Source organism: Ochotona princeps, chromosome 3 (assembly GCF_030435755.1).
Source record: "Ochotona princeps isolate mOchPri1 chromosome 3, mOchPri1.hap1, whole genome shotgun sequence".
In the NCBI taxonomy this organism is placed as follows: domain Eukaryota; kingdom Metazoa; phylum Chordata; class Mammalia; order Lagomorpha; family Ochotonidae; genus Ochotona; species Ochotona princeps.
The window spans coordinates 27274459-27291549 of record NC_080834.1 but is presented as its reverse complement, the minus strand read 5'-3'; the positions used below and the strand labels follow the sequence as shown (position 1 = coordinate 27291549).

Here is a 17091-nt window from a genome sequence, read left to right as displayed (position 1 = left end):
ATTATATTTTCTAATTTTCTGTAGTAAATTGGTAATAACTACACACACACACACACATATAGATTTATTTATTTGATGGGGCCAGCATGGTGGCAGAGCCAGCTAATCTTCCACCTGTAAGCATCAGCATCCCATAAGGGCACCAGTTCATGTCTGGGCTGCCCTGCTGCCCATCCAGCTCCCAGCTACAGCCTGCGCAAGCAGCGGGGGACGGCCCGAGTGCCTGCGACCCTGCACCCAGAGCTGGCTCAGCTCCCGCCGCCGTGGTCACTTGGGGAGTGAGCCAGAGACTGCAAGAGCTCTCCGTGAAATCTGCCTTTCAAATAAAATAAGCCTTAAAAACAGAAAAGATCTTTGCTTCAATTTCAACTGAAGAAAAGTTCAGAGGCCACGTAAGAACAAAGAAAGAGCACACACAGGGAAACAGGGATGGGGGGTCTGCTCCTTCACACCCCGTCTCCTCCAGGCTCCCTGGCAGGCCACAGAGCCGCAGAGTGCTGGCAGCAGGACTGCCCAGGCTGCTCAGGGCTCCCCACAGTCCACACCACACAGCACTGGGCTCCCCTTGGCTTGCCCGGCTCCCAGAGGGGTGTCACAGACATGCCAGCCGGTGCTGGGAGAATCCCCAGGCCAACACGCGTGCGTCCCCAGCAGGCACCAGGTATGCACTGGTCTGACTGCACACGGGGTGTGCAAACCCGCCACCCTCCCACACTGACCACAAGCAGGAATTCCAGAACTTGTCACAGCGGGGAACACGGGGATACAACTTGAACAAAACAGGGGCTTCCTGGCCCATGGGCTGAACGGCCACTGTGAGATGCTGGGTGTGCCCTTCACAGACACGGCGGCCCATTCGCTGCTCATAGCACAGTGACCAGCACAGGACACAACTCACCAAGCAGAGGACAGACCGACACATCTGTCCACACATCACAGCTGGGATCGGGAGGGCACCCCAGGGACGTGGCCCGAAAAGGACCCACCTGACCTGTGACAAAGCTGTCTCCAAGGAATACTCTACTTTGTCTTACTGAAACTTATCCAGGAGGAACCTTCTGGTAGGTTCCAGAACACTGTGACCCCTGGCCTGGTGCCGTGTACCAGAGCTGGGTGTGCTAGCCGCCCAACAGTCCCCTGGTCACATGCTCACTGCCATGTTAAGACCCTGTCCAGGGCACATCCTGCACTCGGCCGAGGTCACAAACACAACTCCCTGTGCTGGGGAGTCACATTCGGCTGCACCCCATCAGAACAGGCACATGGAAAGCAACTCCCCAAGTGAGGGACAGAGTCCCCAGGGCACAGGGTGAAGGGGCCTGGGGGGCCAAAGCTAAGCTTCCTCCCATCTCACGTGAGCAGTGACTGGTGCCCAGCACAGCCAGCAGAGTGAACGGGGAGGGAGGCCTGGAGCCACCCATGGCAGACCCTGAAGCCTCTGGTCCCAGTCATGTCTCTGTGGGGAGAACGGGCCACTGTGGGGGCCAAGGCTGGTGCGCCCTGGCAGCCACCACAGGGAAGGGAGGGTGCAGGTGAGGGGGAGTGCAGCCCGGCTTGCCCGCCCATCCCTGCTCCACACCCGGCCACTCACCATTCAGGAGCTGCAGCTCTGGGAAGGTAGCCGAGCACACCTTGCAGACCCACTGGCTGGGCTCGGGCTCCGCCAGGGCGTTGTTCTCTGGGGTGCCCGCAGCTTCAAGACACAAAAGTGGGGAGAACGTAGGGTCCAGTGAGGCTGCAGCTGATGGGCTCCCAGTCACACTGGCTGCCCGGCACCCCCGCGCCGGCTCACTGGGCCCCGTGACTGTCCCCACTTCCCACGTGAGGGCTGCACACAGGGACCTGGCCCCGGGGCCCCCTGCAGCAGGCTCTGACCTAGTGCAGGGGACCACAGCGCTTTCAGAATGTACATCTCAGTGCAGATCTCCTCCCAGGGGTGCACACCGACACAGCAGTCGGAACAGGGGCCCCGTGCCAGGAGTGGCTGGCCGCAGCCTGGCACTAGGTGACAGAACTCCACGCTCTGTAACAACAAGATGACCACCATGCAAACCCATGCAAAAGGAAAGAGGCGGCCAGACTGCAGGTCAACACAGTGGCCACGTGGGGAGGACATAGCCCACAGCTGTGCTAAATGACCCCTGTCCTCCAGCCCGCCCCCGCCAGCATACGGATCACAGCTGTCCACGGTGCCGGGCCACACGCCAACAAGGGCAGAATCACACGGGAGACCAGCCCTGCACTCAGCACACCTGGGAACCATGGTCACAGCCACACAGACCAGCCCTCCACACCGGCGCCTCGCCCCTGCTCGTCATCAACTGGGGCACAGCTCCTAAGCAGCAGGCCAGAGTGGGCTGCGACACACGGCTTGCAGCTGGGAGAGGGGCCGAACACATGCCCTTCAAGTCCCATCCACTGCGCCCTGACCGGGGCTTCCTGGGAACTCGTGGAAAGGGTGGGTGGGTGGCCAGGGAGGTGGGGGCAGTGAGGGGATCCCAGGGTCACTCTGCTCAGTGGGGCCAGTACTGACAGAGCCTGCTGGGGAGGACACACAAGGAATCCAGCAGCAAGGACCAGGAGCCCATGACTCGCACGGCTTTCCCAGGAGACACCTGTTGTTGCAGGTCCCAAGGGCAGTGAGAGGCCGCACTTCCAAGTTGCTCCCACAAGGTGGGAGAGGGGGCGGTGTGTGCTCCAAGAGAGCTTGCCCTGCACTTACACCAACCACCCTGCTCCCACCAGTCACCTGAGGCTTCTCGGTCAGGGGGGCGCTCAGCTGCCCCCGCAGTTCCCACTACCTGTGTTTAAATTCAGACTCAGTGCCAGACTAAAGGGTTCCCCAGCCACTCCAGTGGAGGCAGTGACCTTCAGTGCTGACCTTGACCCCCCCCTCGGGGGCGGGGGGAGGGAGGCGGGAAGCAGCAGCATCTAGGACCCTGCACACACAGTGTGTGCTGCCCAGGCCTTAGGGACAGATCTCAGCAAGACGGATGCTGTTCAGTGAGCCCAGCTCTGTCGTGGCACCTAAACAAGTGGATGTTGGGCCAGGGCAGGCTGGGTACCCAGGTTAGCAAAGTCCTGAAACAGGGATGTCGGGGAGGGGTCGGTCTCCCCGCCTGCCCCCCAGCTCTCACTGTCAGACACAGAGCTCTGCACAGGGCTCGCCGTCGCCCCGCAGCTGTCTGCATAGCCACGGGCAGGGAGCACCTGTCAGCTGCTTCAGGCTGCCGCAGGTGCTCAGGCTAGCCCCTCCCCCTCCTTCTAGCCAGCAGCAGCCAGGCCAGCAGTGGGCTTGACATTGGCCCTCCTGGGGTGACAGAATCTTTTTTATGGTGGGAATCCAGCTGAGATGTGGCACTTGGGACTGAGGGGCTGCCCACATCCAGCCACTGGTGGCCTTCCCACATCAGGACCCACACACATGTGAGGTGGGGAAGGGACAGAAACAGAGGACCACAGGACACAAGCACAGGCCCGGGCAGTCCCTGGAGCGGGGGGGACTGGAACCCATGCCTCCTCAAACCCCCGAGGAAACGCAGCACCTTGATGCCATGCCCCAGACGTGCAGCCTTGAACGGCAGTGGCGGGGTGCTGGGTACGCAGACCACGGTCTGTGACACATGTGCCTGGTCACACAGACACACACCTGTGTACCCACAAGCACATGGGTGCATATGAATACATACATGTGTTCCTACAAACACACATGTGTGCACACCCAAAAGCCCGTACAGATACGAGTGCTCATGGTGTAGACACTCACACAAGGCCCTCCAGGCCCTTCTGTAGAAGCACATGCATGAGGAGTTGTGCATGTAAATATAAACATATGTAAACATATGTAAATATAAATATGCACGTGCCTGTGTGCCTGCATATGTGTTCTCTCTCTCACTCGCAGGAGGAGGCTGCTCTCCGTGGCCAGCCCACCCCATCGCTCCAGATTCTGCTGCACCGTGACCACGGGCATGCTCCTCTGCCCGCTGAGCTGCTTGCTCCGCCCCACCACAGGCTCAGGCCTCCAGCCCCGGGCCTGGGAGACGAGCCACTGGACCGGCACCCCAGAAAGAGACCCTGACCACGCATGCTCAACAAGGCCTGGCTGGGACCGGGAGGGGCTCTCAGCCGCAGCGCCCCCGCAGGACCCGGGCTCAGCGTACCGTGGGCGCTGGCGCAGGCCTGCCTCAGCATGGGCTTGTCCATCTTCTTGGCATAGAAGGCCGCGTACCAGACCCGCAGCTCGGTGCCGGCGGGGATGTCCCGCGAGGTGGTGAAGAACACGTCGCCGCCCTGCTGGTAGGCCGTGAGGTTCTGGTGCTCAGCCTCTGCCGCCGGCCGCACCAGCATCATCCAGTTACAGTCGTCCTCGTTGGAGGTGTCGAAGCACACGGGGTGCCCGTCTTTCTGGAACACCTGGTGGAGGGCGGGGAGGGGCGGGTTCCTCAGCAGCCCCCACTGCATGGCTGGGAGGACCCTGGGGTGGCCAACTGTGTGGCATCTTTGAAAGGGGCCTCAGTCCCCGAGAGAGTGGGGCAGCAGCCACGTACGCAGGCAGTCCTTGGCCAGCAGTCTCCCACAGGCCAGGACGCGGCCAGGCAAAGTGGGGTTCACACCGCCCTCTCACTTCCCTTCATTAGCTGGTTTGTCTGGCAGCAAGCCAAGTGCCCTTCTTCTGCTCCTGTGTCTGTGGGCCAAGGCCACGTGCTGACCGGACAGCTGCCCTTCACAGAGCTCTCCGCCGCCCCCTCGCAGGGCGGGGGTGCCAGTGGACAAGGGGGGCCTGCCTGGCATGGAGGGGCTTCCACAGGGGCCTCCCCCACTCGGTACCTGCTTTGCTGGGGCTTTGGAGAGCTGCCTGACATGCCATCACACGGCAGGTGTGGGTATGTGTGACACTGACGCCTAAGCATGGGCACAGTGCCCTCCAGTGGCACACACACAAGACGCAGCGACGCCGCTGGCCAACACGCAAAGCCTGCAGCGTCAGCCCGGCAGCAGGGGACGTGAGGGCAGCGTCCCAGGGCCCCTCCCGCACACCGCTCAACCACGCCCTCTCCTGACTGTTCTGCAAAAACTGGGCACCACAAACTTCCCTTGCACGCTTGTGTGACACGAAAATAAGGGGGGAAATAAACAGATGTGTCTTCATGAAAATGAAGCAGGACTGGATGCAGTGGCTCAACTAGCTAGGGCTCCTCGCAAGCCTCAGTACCCCATAAGGCACCGGTTCGTGTCCCACCTGCTCCACTTCCCACCCAGCTACCGCCTGGAGCCTGGGAAAGCAGCAGAGCATGGGACTAGGGACCCTGAACCTGCATGGCAGACCCAGAAAACGCTCCTGGCTTTGGGTTAGCTCAGCTCCAGCCACTGTGGCCACTTGGGGATGAATGAGGATAAACTGTTCTCTGTGTAAATCTGTCTTTCCAATTAACATAAATAAATCTTTAAAAAATAGAGCAACTCTATGGCACTTAGGTTCCTCCCTGCCCCGCCCCAGGCACTGCTAGCCCTGACACTCAGTATCCCGACTCCCGGTCACATGGTCACCCGAGCAAAGCCACACGCGCCAACCTGGTGACTGGCCTCACCTTGAGTGGAAAGGCGGATTCCTTCTCCCACTTGGCGACCCTCCGGGACTCAAAGGGGCCGAACTGCGTGCGCTTGACGAGCTGCGTGACGGCGAACACGCCTTCAGCGCCATCCTCCAGGCGCCGGATCTCCAAGTTGGTAGGCAAGGATGACCTGGAAGTGAGCAAGGTGCTCACGGACAGCCCTGGCTCACAGCTACTCCAGCCGGGATGGCTGAGGATGTCCGTGAGCCAGGGGCTCTCACAGGCCACCAAGCCACCAGACCCATGGTTCTCAGAGGGGACACAGAAGCCAGCTTGCACAGCAAGAGCAGAGCCTGGGGCAGGAGAATTCTCTGGGGCCATGGTCACCTGCCCCAGGCGCCTCAACCCTACACCTACCACCGGGTGCTGCCAAGACCCAGCCAGGCATGCAGCAGTGGGTATGCACTCAAGAACACACGGAGCTGCCCAGGCTAGGCCAGTGTCCACCTGTGTGTTACAGGGACATGGCAAGCATGCCACAAGGAGGGAGCAGGCGGCAGGAAGCCACCAGCCATTCCGCAAGACCAGGAAAGGGATCCAGCTGGCTGAGGTGGGCTGCTGCCACCAAGCTGGGAGACTGGACAGGGTGGGAGATGTGAGTGGGCAACTCCACATGGGCTGAGGCTTGGGCTGGCCAAGACTCACCCAGAGCGGCCAACACAGTGGCACAGTGGCTTAAGCCACTATCTGGGGTGCCAGCATTGGTATGGGTGCAGACTAGTTCCTAACCTGGCAGCCCCACTTCCCATCCAGCTCCCTGCTTGTGGCCTGGGAGCAGTCAAGGACAGTCCAAAGCCTTGGGACCCTGCACCCACATGGGAGACCTGGAAGAGGTTTCTAGCTTCAACATGGCCCAGCTTCAGCTGTTGTGACCATTTGGAGAGTGAACCAGCAGATGGAAGATTTTTCTGTAAGTGAGCCTTTCAAATAAGTAAGCTTGTTTACACAGAGTCACTCAAAAACAAAGGCAGACACCAGGGTGTGCGGGCCCCCAGTGACGGCAGGGCAGACACCACGGTGTGCGGGCCCTCGGTGACGGCAGGGAGACAGGAGGCCACACCTGGAGGGCTGTGGTCATGTGGACAGTGGCTTGGGAAGAAGAGAGCTGACCAGCTCCTAACTGGGGACAAAATCATTCATCTCTTTGTTTCTGAGTAACATTGTAAGTCACATTGAGGAAAAGCTTCAGTGGCAGGGGTAGGGGTTCACGGGCTGGGGGCTCAAGCAGAGAGGCTCCTGGAACGACACCACTGAGCATGCCCAAGGGCGTCAGGCACCGTTGTACAGCAGCTCTGCACACACTTCAGCTGGACAGCAGGGGGAGCTCAGCAGGAAGACCCCCTCCTCCAGGCAGCCGGCTCCCTCAGAGAGCTGCCCTCCCTGTGAGACCTGCAAGCTCCCACAGCCTGGCCTCATGACTGGGGGGGGGGCCCAGCCCCAGCCCCCGGCCATGTGCACCTGCTGGGCCACGTGTGTGCCCTCAGGGCTGGTCCCAGGAGCCTGCAGCTGGATAGGCCTGGCTCACTCTGAAGCTACAAGGGGCCCACCCCCCAGGGGACCCCACGTGGCGTGCGGCTTCCCACCTGCCCCCACCCCGAGGCATAAAGACACAGCCGTGGCCGTGGCCACTCACCTAGCCCTGCTCAGCACGAAGGAGTCTTTCACTGTGACCACAGGGCCCAGCTCGGGACACTCAGAGTCATGGTACTGGCTGCAGTCCTCGCACCCTGTAAGCAGACATCCGGCGGGGCGGGGCATCAGGGGACGCGGCACCAACTGGGGGAGGGGGACTCCCCCATGTCAGGGAGGAAGGCCCAGCAGCGTGGGAGACAGCTGGGCAGCCACCAGCTCTCTGCACTCCACTGCACTGCACAGCCCTTCAGTGAGGGTACGCACACTACAACAAGTACCCCTGTAGAGAACTGGGCATCTCAACAAATACTTGTGTGGGGAGGCACTACAGGAACCAAAGTTAGACACAAGTACTCCAACAAATACTCAGGTTACGACAGGAGTGCTCCTACTAACCCTAGCCAACTCAAGTGAAGACAGGAGTACTCCAACAAGTACCACCTGGACACACGAGGAGTGCTTCAACAAGTACTCAAGTGGAGCCACCAGGAACACCTCAAATAAGCACCCATGTGGAAATGTAAGGGGCACTTCAGCAAGTGCCCATCTGGAAACATGAGAGGTACTTCAACAAGCACCCACGAGGAGACCCAGGGTACTAAGACAAGCACCCATGTCGAGTCATGAGAGCCTCAAGCAACAGCCCGTGTGGGACCCGTCTCAGGGAGAAGACCTGCTGATGGCACACTTCCAGCCCCATGGGTCACGTCCTTGGTGGCAAAGAACAAGCTTCTCCCCAAGATGGCCAGCTCACACCAGCTCACACAGTTCACACAGTTCACACCAGCTACCTCCCCTCCTTCCCAGCCCACCTCAGCTGATCGGTCAGACCACACCTACCCCCTGCCAAGCGCCCTTTTCCCAAAGCTCAGAGAGAAATGACCATATTGAAACCACACCCCGCAGCACGGGCTGCTCCCGCCATCAGCGTGCTTGTGGAAGCAAGACATGGCTGTGCCTCTGCCCAGCCACCAGGCACCAGGCCCGCCAGCTGCCATGATGGCAAGGCAGCCCACACAGGTGCATGGCAGGTGCACGGGTCACTTACAGATGAACATGATCTCCTCACTGCCATCTTCAGCCATCCCTGACACCTGTCGGGATAAGAAAGGGCCTCATTAGTGATGCTCTGGCCAGGGCAAAAATTTCAAAGACAGTTCCTCTGGTGGGCATCTCCCGGGCTGGGAAGAGACACTGCGCGGTGTTGGAAGGGAAACACGCAGTGGGACCTTCTCTGGTGGCGGTTAGGGAGCCCGAAACATCTTTCCCTTGCAATGTTTTCAGATGACAGCAGCGGACCTAAAGGGCCCCCTGCTAAGGCGACGCGTGCGTCAGGAGCGTCACCTTTGCGCCAGCCGTCAGGGTCTGCTGGGAAAACTGCAGCAACCCCGGAAGTTTTTAAGGCGCATTTTTGCCACGGCAGCTGCTTGCTCCTCTACGGAGAAGTCCTCAAGGCCAGCCTGGCCGAGCGTGACTTCGTTTTTTGTCTTTTAAATTTTATTTTATTTTTATTAGAAATGCAGATTTACAGAGAGAAGGAGAGACAGAAAGAAAGATTCTCTGTCTGCTGGTTCACTCCCCAAGTGGCCGCAATGGCCGGAGCTGAGCCGAGAGCCAACGCCAGGAGTCTCTTCCGGGTCTCCCACGCGGGTGCAGGGGCCCAAGGCTTTGGGCTGTCCTCGACTGCTTTCCCAGGCCACAGGCAGGGAGCTGGACGGGTAGTGGGGCAGCCGAGATTAGAACCAGTGCTTATATGGGATCCTGGTGCGTTCAGGGTGAGGACTTTAACCACTATGCTATTGCACTGGACCCCAGACTTTTATTTTTAATTTATCCATCTGTTTGAAAGACAGAATGGGACCTACAAGTGCCAGGATCCCATATGGGCACTGGTTCATGTCCTGGCTGCTACACTTCCCATCCAGCTCCCTGCTTGTGGCCTGGGAACGTAGTAGAGGACAGCCCAAAGCCTTGGGACCCTGCACCCACGTGACAGACCCAGAAGCAGCTCCTGGCTCCTGGCTTTGGATTGGCTCAGCTCCAGCCATTGTAGCTGCACGGGGAATGAACCAGTGGATGGAAGATATTCCTTTCTGTCTCTCCTCCTCTCTGTATATCTGCCTTTCCAATAAAAATAAATAAATCTTAAAAAAAAAAAGTCCGAAGTGAGAGGACTCAATTGACATGGTATCAAGCTTAAAGTTAGTAAAGCTACAGTAAGAATTCCTTGGCTACACACACACACACACACACACACACACACACACACAAAATGTGGTCCCCCTTTCATCTTCTGTGGTTCACCCACAATCAAGCAAAGCCCCCAAAAGTTGTAATTTGTTCAGACTCTTGAGAGAGCCCCTGTAGTCGCTTGACGCCCGTTACGGCATCCTTGCCCTCAGAGCTGTCACTAGCCTCTCATGTGCAGGAGTGTGTGGGTGGGAGCCTGACCAGGGGCTGCTTCCTGTGGCAGCAGGGTGTCCCAGGCCAGGCAACAGGCCTCACTGTCCTACCCAGTACAGCCACGAGGGCAGACTTGTCCAACTGACATCATTACGCAGAGTGCAGCCCCCTCTCCCCACCCTCATCTCCCGTCCCTTCTTCCACTCCCTCCAGCAAAACAGTCTCGGGCAGGTGCCAAGTTCTGCGAGCAGCTCGGCTGTGCTGGACACAAGCCCTGCTCTCCCTGACGTGGGCCTCTTCCTCGGCGGCCTCCTCAGGGTGGCCCCTCTCCTCTGGCCCTCAACACACACACACCCCGGGCTCTCCGCACAACCACGTGTGTGCGCATACACATGACCTCGCTAACACTGAATCCCTCCACATGTCAAGGGTCATGAAAGCCATGAACACTCAGCCTCACACACGGCACCTGCGTAGGGCACAGGACAGTCCTTGAGGACAGAACCCACCAGACCCAGTGTGCTCCTGAGGCCACGCCCCCAGCCACACCTCGACCCTTCCAAGCCTGGCCAGCATCCCCAGTCATAGACCAAATCCCGCCACCCTTCCGGACATGGCCCCACTTCACCTCCCAAACACCCTCCTCCCTTCAACAACTCCGATGACCCCCAAGCCCCCAGGCTGGGCTACCTTCCAACGTGATGGCACTCTCAGTGGCCTGCCATCAAGTACAGGGCTGGTGCTGCCACATTCTTAACCACCAGAGACAGGCTTTAAACTGGCCTTCCCACTCGCTCCCCGCCTCTGCTTCTTAGGGACTTAGTGCTCAGTACCCCAGCAGCGGAGCTCCGAGCAGCCTTCCCTTGGCCCCTCCCACTGCACACTGTTGACTCGTGCCACGGGGGCCAGCAAGCTCACACCTCTCAGGCTTAGCGGCAAGACCTGCAAGAAAACTGCCTGCTGTGAACAGAAAGTGACTGTAGATACTTCGGTCACTTAGGTTTGGATACTGATGGTGCACTGACAGGAACAGGGTCCAGGGCCACCCAGGTGACCTGGGCAGTTCTTCCCTGTGTGAAGCAGCCTTCACACTGAGGCTTCCTACCCTCCCTTCCCACCACCACCCCAGCGCCTCCCGAGGGATGTGTACCTGCCTGGTCTTGCCGGGCCCAGGGCCCCGCCTTCCCACCCTCTGACACAAAGGTTTCTGGCTACAGACAGATCCTGAGCAGAAACAGGGGGCTGTGGTGCAGTGGGTTAGATGGCTGCTTGGAACACCTGCAGCCCAGGTGAGTGCCTAGCTGAGCCCCCACAACCCTGCTTCCAATCCAGCTTCCTGCTAATGCCTCCTGGGAGGCAGGGAAGGATGGCTTAACTATGCAATCGCCAGCCATACACATGGGAAACCCAGATGCACTTCCCAGATCCTGGCGTGAGCCTGGCCAATTGGAGAGCAAACCGGTGGATCAAAGATTTCTCCCCATCCTCCCCCTCCCCCGTTACTCTGGCTATCAAATTAAGGAAGAAGGAGGTGGGTAAGAGGGAGGGAGGGGCCATAGCTCAACAGGCTAATGCTCTACCTTCAAGCACTGGGCTCCATATGGGTGCCGGTTCGTTTCCCGGCTGCTCCACTTCCCTTCCAGCTCCCTGTTTGTGGCCTGGGAAATCAGTGGAGGACGGCACAGGGCCCTGGGACCCTGCACTCACAGGGGAGACTTGGAGGAGGCTCCTGGCTTCGGATCTACTCAGCTGTAGCTGTTGTGATGGTTTGGGGAGTGAACCAGTGGATGGAAGATCTTTCCTCTCTGTCTCTCCTTCTTTCTGTAAATCTGCCTTTCCAATAAAAATAAATAAATCTAAAAAAAAAAAAAAGAAAACTCATGTATCATTAAAAAAAAGAACGAAAAAACAGGGGCTGTGGGGACAGGCGCTAAGCCCAGCAGCCACTGGGGGCTGTGGGCACCGGCGCTAAGCCCAGCAGCCACTGGGGGCTGTGGGCACCGGCGCTAAGCCCAGCAGCCACTGGGGGCTGTGGGGACCGGCGCTAAGCCCAGCAGCCACTGGGGGCTGTGGGCACAGGCGCTAAGCCCAGCAGCCACTGGGGGCTGTGGGCACAGGCGCTAAGCCCAGCAGCCACTGGGGACCTCAGCGAGGATTTGAATCCTGTCTCTTCTTCTGAGTGGGACTGAGATAAGGAGCATGACTTTCCTAGTACAATCCCAAAGGCAAGGCACGACCACAGCAGTGGTTACCAAGATGCACAAGCGGCCTAATCAATGGAGAAGTGGACTCTCAGGCGCCAAGGCCACAGCTTCTGGGTTGGATAGCACCCCAACATCACCTCTGCCCTTGGTGTTTCAAGAAGGCTGGCTAGGGCCCAGCTCAGTAGCCTAGCAGCTAAAGTCCTCACCTTGAATGCCCGGGATCTCACATGGGCACCAGTTTGTGTCCAAGCGGCCCTGCTACCCATCCAGCTCCCTGTTTGTTGGCCTGGGAAAGCAGTCGAGGACGGCCCAAAGCCCTGGGACCCTGCACCCGTGTGGGAGACCTGGAAGAAGCTCCTGGCTTCTGGCTCCTGGCTCCTGGCTTTGGATTGGCTCAGCTCCAGCTATTGCATGGGGAATGAACCATCGAATGGAAGATATTCCTCTCTGTCTCTTCTTCTCTCTGTATATCTGCCTTTCCAATTAAAACAAAAGCGGGGGGGGGGGCTGGCTAAAGCTGCAACAAACAAGGTCCAGGAAGGCTTGCCCAAAGGACCCCGCTCCACTCCAATGGCGTTCCTACTCACTCCTCTCTTCAAACAGGGTAATTCTTAGCTAATCAACTGAGCAGCAGGGAGGGAGACAGAGATCGCCTTCAAGTGGGCTGCTCTGGCCACGGCAGCCAGGGTACCCAGGTTCAAGCTGGAGAGTAGGGACTCAAAGCAGGTCTCCCTTGTTGATCAACAGCTTGCTCCATCACCTGCTGCCTGCCTCCCAGGCTGTTCATTCCATTTCCCACAAACTTTCTCAAGTCCTATCCCATATTCCTAAATACATCCAGGTATGCAGTTCTACTAAAAATATTTATATCTTCAAGGAATCACACAAAGAGAGCTTCCATCTTCTGGTTTACTCTCCAAATACCCACAATAGTCAGAGCTGAGCTGACCCGAAGCCAGTATCCAGGAGCTTCCTCGGCGTCTCCCATGTAGGCGCAGGGACCCAGGCACTGGGCCATCCTCTGCTGCTTTCCCAGGCGCATTAGCAGGGAGCTGCATCAGAAGTGGAGCAGCCAGGACTCAAACCGATATCGATACAGGGTACTGGTGTAGCAGGCAGAAGTCTTATCCGTGACACGACAGGGCCACCCCAGTTTGCAGATTTTAAAGCAGGCTTTCTGTGTACTATTGACTCACACCTGCCCAGACTGCAGGATCAAGTCTACTCAAGCTTCGGCAAATGAAGAACACAGTTCCCCACTCTTCCCCCTCCCCCACTCCCAGCATAACTTCAGGTACTTTGATAAACAAAATATTACGAACCTGATGGCACAAATGTATTAATACTTCAGCACATTTCTCGCACAGCAGGTCCCGGGTTACAGCTCAGATGGCTTAGTTCCCAGCCTTCCAAGTACTGTTACCTGCTGTGCCTGCACGTGTTCTTGCCACAGGTCTGAGCGTCAATGTTGCCATGTGCGCCTGCTTGTTACTATGTGTCAAGCAGAGGGTTGGCTCTGTGCAGGGGGTGCTGTGTATCGGTAACAGAGGGTTAACACAGCAGAGAGCTTTGTGGGGGGCAGCTGAGGATTTGGGTGCCTCCTCTGTGCACTGGAGTTGTCTAGATGTGGTGTAGAGGTGTGTTTTGCATATGTGTGTGAGTGCTGTGTGTAGGTCGTGAGGGTTATTGTGGGTGTGTATTTCTGTTACAGGTGTGGATGTGAGCGGAGTGTGGATGTGGAGTGCTATGTGCATGGTGCTGCGGGGGGGGGGGGATGTAGCGGTGTCTGGTTATGCACAGGGGTGTTGCATGTGGAGTGTTCCTAGGTATGGGGTGTTTTATATGTGTAGGGGTGTTGTATGTGGAGTGCTGCAATGATGTGTAGCATGTAGAGAGGGACTGTGTAGGGTGCTGTGGGGGAGGTCGTGTAGGGTGCTGTGGGGGAGGAGGTCATGTAGGGTGCTGTGGGGGAGGTCGTGTAGGGTGCTGTGTGGGGGAGGTCGTGTAGGGTGCTGTGGGGGAGGTCGTGTAGGGTGCTGTGTGGGGGAGGTCGTGTAGGGTGCTGTGGGTGAGGAGGTCATGTAGGGTGCTGTGGGGGAGGTCGTGTAGGGTGCTGTGGGGGAGGTCGTGTAGGGTGCTGCGTGGGGGACGCTGTGTAAGGTGTTATAGATGTTAGTGTACCCAGTTTCTGCCACTGTCTGATGGAGGGTGGTGTAGGAAGGGAGGCCTGCCCCCCTTGTTTTGGTCCCGATACTTGGCACCAAGGTCTGTCTTCGGACAGGGTGTGGGTCCCTCAGGAGGGTGACCTCACTCCCGCTGACTGCCCAGGGGGTTGGCCAGTCACCCAGAACCTTGGGTGTCAGAGGCAGGAGCCTGGTGGCCAGCCCTGATGCTAGAGATGCTGTGTGTGTCGGCCCAGGGGCCACCTGCCGGCCTGGCCATCCAGCCTGGCACTCATGTCCTCAGCCCTCACGCTGCCGTGCGCTACTTCCTTTCAATTTGTTCTCTGCTTTCTCTCAGCCCACATGGGCACCGGTTCGAGTCCCAGCTGCTCCACTTCTGACTCAGCTCCCTGCTCCTGCACCTGGAAAGGCAGCAGAGGACAGCCCAAGGCCTTGAGCCCCTGTGCCCATGCAGACAATCCCAGTGAAGCCCCTGGCTCAGCCTGGCCCAGCCCTGGCTGTTAGGAGCACTTGGAGAGTGAACCAACAGATGTAAGATCTCTCCGTGTCTGGAATAAATAAGTATATTTTAAAACAGAAAAGTGGTCACGGGCTGGTACTGTGGTGTTGTGAGTAAAACCACTGTATGCAGCTCCAGCACCCCCATATTCATGCAGGTTTGTGATCTAGCTGCTCCACTTCCCATCCAGCTCCTTGTTGATGCACCTGGGAAAGCAGTGGGGGACGGCCCAAGGGATTGGACAACCCGCACCCACACCCACACCCACGTGGGAGAGCTAGCGGCCCAGCCCTGGACATCACAGCCATTTAGGGAGTAGACCAGCAGGCAGGAGACTTCTCTCCTTCTCTTCCTCCCCTTCTCCCTAAATCAGCCTTTCAAACACGTAAATAACTTTAAAATAACACCATTTCCACCCAGGGATGAGGGACGATCCAGCCTGCTAGCTGTTTCATGCCCTGCACTGGCAGGAAGAGCAAGCGCCCGGGTCCTCCAGAGTCCAAGCACTGCCCCTCGCACCCCACCTGACAGCCCTGAGGCTCCCATGCCAAGGGCCACAGCCCACCCACCCCGGTACTGCACACAGGCAGCCGGACGGGGCATGGCTGCCAGGGCACCACGGGTACAGGCGCCTACTCCCTCCAACCTACAGCATGGCTACCCCTGAGTTCTAGAAACCAGCTCTCCCCTCTTTTTTTTTTTTTTACATGATTTATTCATTTTATTTGAAAGGTGGAGTTACAAAGAAAGGGAGATGTCCATTGCTGGTTCACTGTCCAAATGGCCACAGCTGCTGGGGCTCGACCAGGCTGAAGCCAGGAGCTTGGGACCCCATCCAGGGTCCCCACCGAGTAGCAGGCGCCCAAGCACTTGGGCCATCCTCACTGCTTTCCCAGGAACATCAGCAGGGATCTGGAAGGGCTGATGGTGCCTCAGGCAGACGATTCCTGGGACCCCGCCCCTTCAACTCCCCGCAGGGCGAGGTGGGGGGGAGAGGGGTCACCTCGAAGACACAGACCTTGCCCCACCCTTGGCCCCAGCAGTGGTGTTCAGAAGACAAGCAAGGTGGAACCCAGGTTCCTCCCTCTACCAGGCACCCAGCTGGCCCCACCCACCTCCAGCAGGCCAGGTCAGGGGCTCTCTGCAGCTCTGGGGACCCCACAGGAGGTCAACCGTGGGCACCCCCCGTTGAGCCATGGATGGCCAAGTGGAGGGAGTGGGCATGAATGCCCCAGAAGGCACCCTGGATGGGCGTCGCCCTCACTGTGTCCTAGGCATTGGGGCCCCTGCTTCACCCTCAGGTGTGAAACACAACACCCACGGTTATCTACCGTGAAGTGGGGCCTGCACTGCACTCCCCAGCGGGCCCATGGCAAGCTTTGTGTTTCTTCATCCTTACAAATTTCCACAAGCAACCAAGCTGACCTAAGGCTTAATTAAGCCCGGGTGGCTTCCAGGGACTTGGGGGTGGAGGGGAGCGCAGCCGGGATGGCACAGGTGCAATCTATCTTGTGGAAGGGCTTCTGAGGCACCGTGGGTGGGCAAAGGAGAAACTGCCCCATTATTTGAAGGCTCGGCAAGGGTGGACGGGCCATGCCTGTAGTTCACCAGGTGGGCCGTTACCTCTCTCCACTCCTGCCCACCCCTCAAACCCCATTTTTCAGCCGCACTCCCCAAGTCTGACGTTCACCGACCAACCCCGGAGGTCACACGTGGGGCTTCACCACAACACCCCGCGCCGGTCCCCCCACCCGCGGACCGACACGCGTCCCCCCTGCGGCCACCTCGAGGCCTTTCCGCCACCGCCAGGAGGGTGCCCACCGCCCAGTCAGAGGGGACGGGGTCATCCAGGGGCAGGAGGGCCTCGGGCCCCGGGGCCAGCGCAGGGGCCGTGGGCGGCGGGGACCCTCACTGCACCCCCGGAGCCGCGCCCCGCAGCCCGCGCAGGGCCTGGAGCCGGCCGGTGGGCCTGGCGCCCGGGGCCCGGCCGGCAGGGATGGGCGGTGGCCCGCGGCGGCGGGACCGGGCGGGCGCGCGGGGCGATCCCGGAGCGGCTCCGCGAAATCCAGCCGGGTTTTGACTCCGATCGCCGGCGGCGCCGCGGCCGGCGAATGTAACAAAGAACAGTCGGCATGGCGGCTGGACCGGGGCGGCGCGGGCGGGCGGGCGGACGGGCGGGCGCGGGGCCCGGGACGCGGGGCGCGGGGCGCGGGGCGCGGGGCGGCGGGGCGCGGGGCGGCGAGGCGCGGGGCGCGGGGCGGCGGGCGCGGCCCGGGGGCTTTACCTGCCTTGGGACGGTGCGGAGGGGGACTCGGATCCGGACTCCGGGTTGCGATCCGCTCCGGAAACTGCGCAGCACCGGAAGCCGGGGGGCGGTGACGGGGCATCGTGGGAGCTGTAGTTCGCGGGGCGCGCGGGACTGCGGGGGGGACGGGAGCGCGTGCCCCCCACACACACCACGCAGGCCATCACGCGTGGCAGCTCCTGCCCCTTCCGACGGCTGCGGGAGCCCCCCGCCCCAGTGTCTTAGGAGATGGGTGGGGCGCAGGTCAGAT

General features: G+C 59.5%; 1 protein-coding gene across 2 annotated transcripts in view; it reads right to left on the bottom strand.

The window, feature by feature from the left end:
- PRDM15 (PR/SET domain 15) overlaps positions 1-16882 on the bottom strand; it is a 45968-nt gene extending 29086 nt beyond the window's left edge. The window contains exons 1-6 of one of the 2 annotated variants that reach the window (XM_058661596.1): positions 16821-16882; positions 8296-8341; positions 7249-7342; positions 5592-5745; positions 4164-4416; positions 1592-1693 (exon numbers count right to left, since the gene is read on the bottom strand). In XM_058661596.1, coding sequence (XP_058517579.1) covers positions 1592-1693; positions 4164-4416; positions 5592-5745; positions 7249-7342; positions 8296-8332 — 640 coding nt within the window. In that variant the 5' untranslated portion in view covers positions 8333-8341; positions 16821-16882. The remainder of the gene's footprint in view (positions 1-1591; positions 1694-4163; positions 4417-5591; positions 5746-7248; positions 7343-8295; positions 8342-16820) is intronic. The other variant, XM_058661597.1, reaches the window with a different exon arrangement.
- Between the last annotated feature and the right edge of the window lie 209 nt (positions 16883-17091).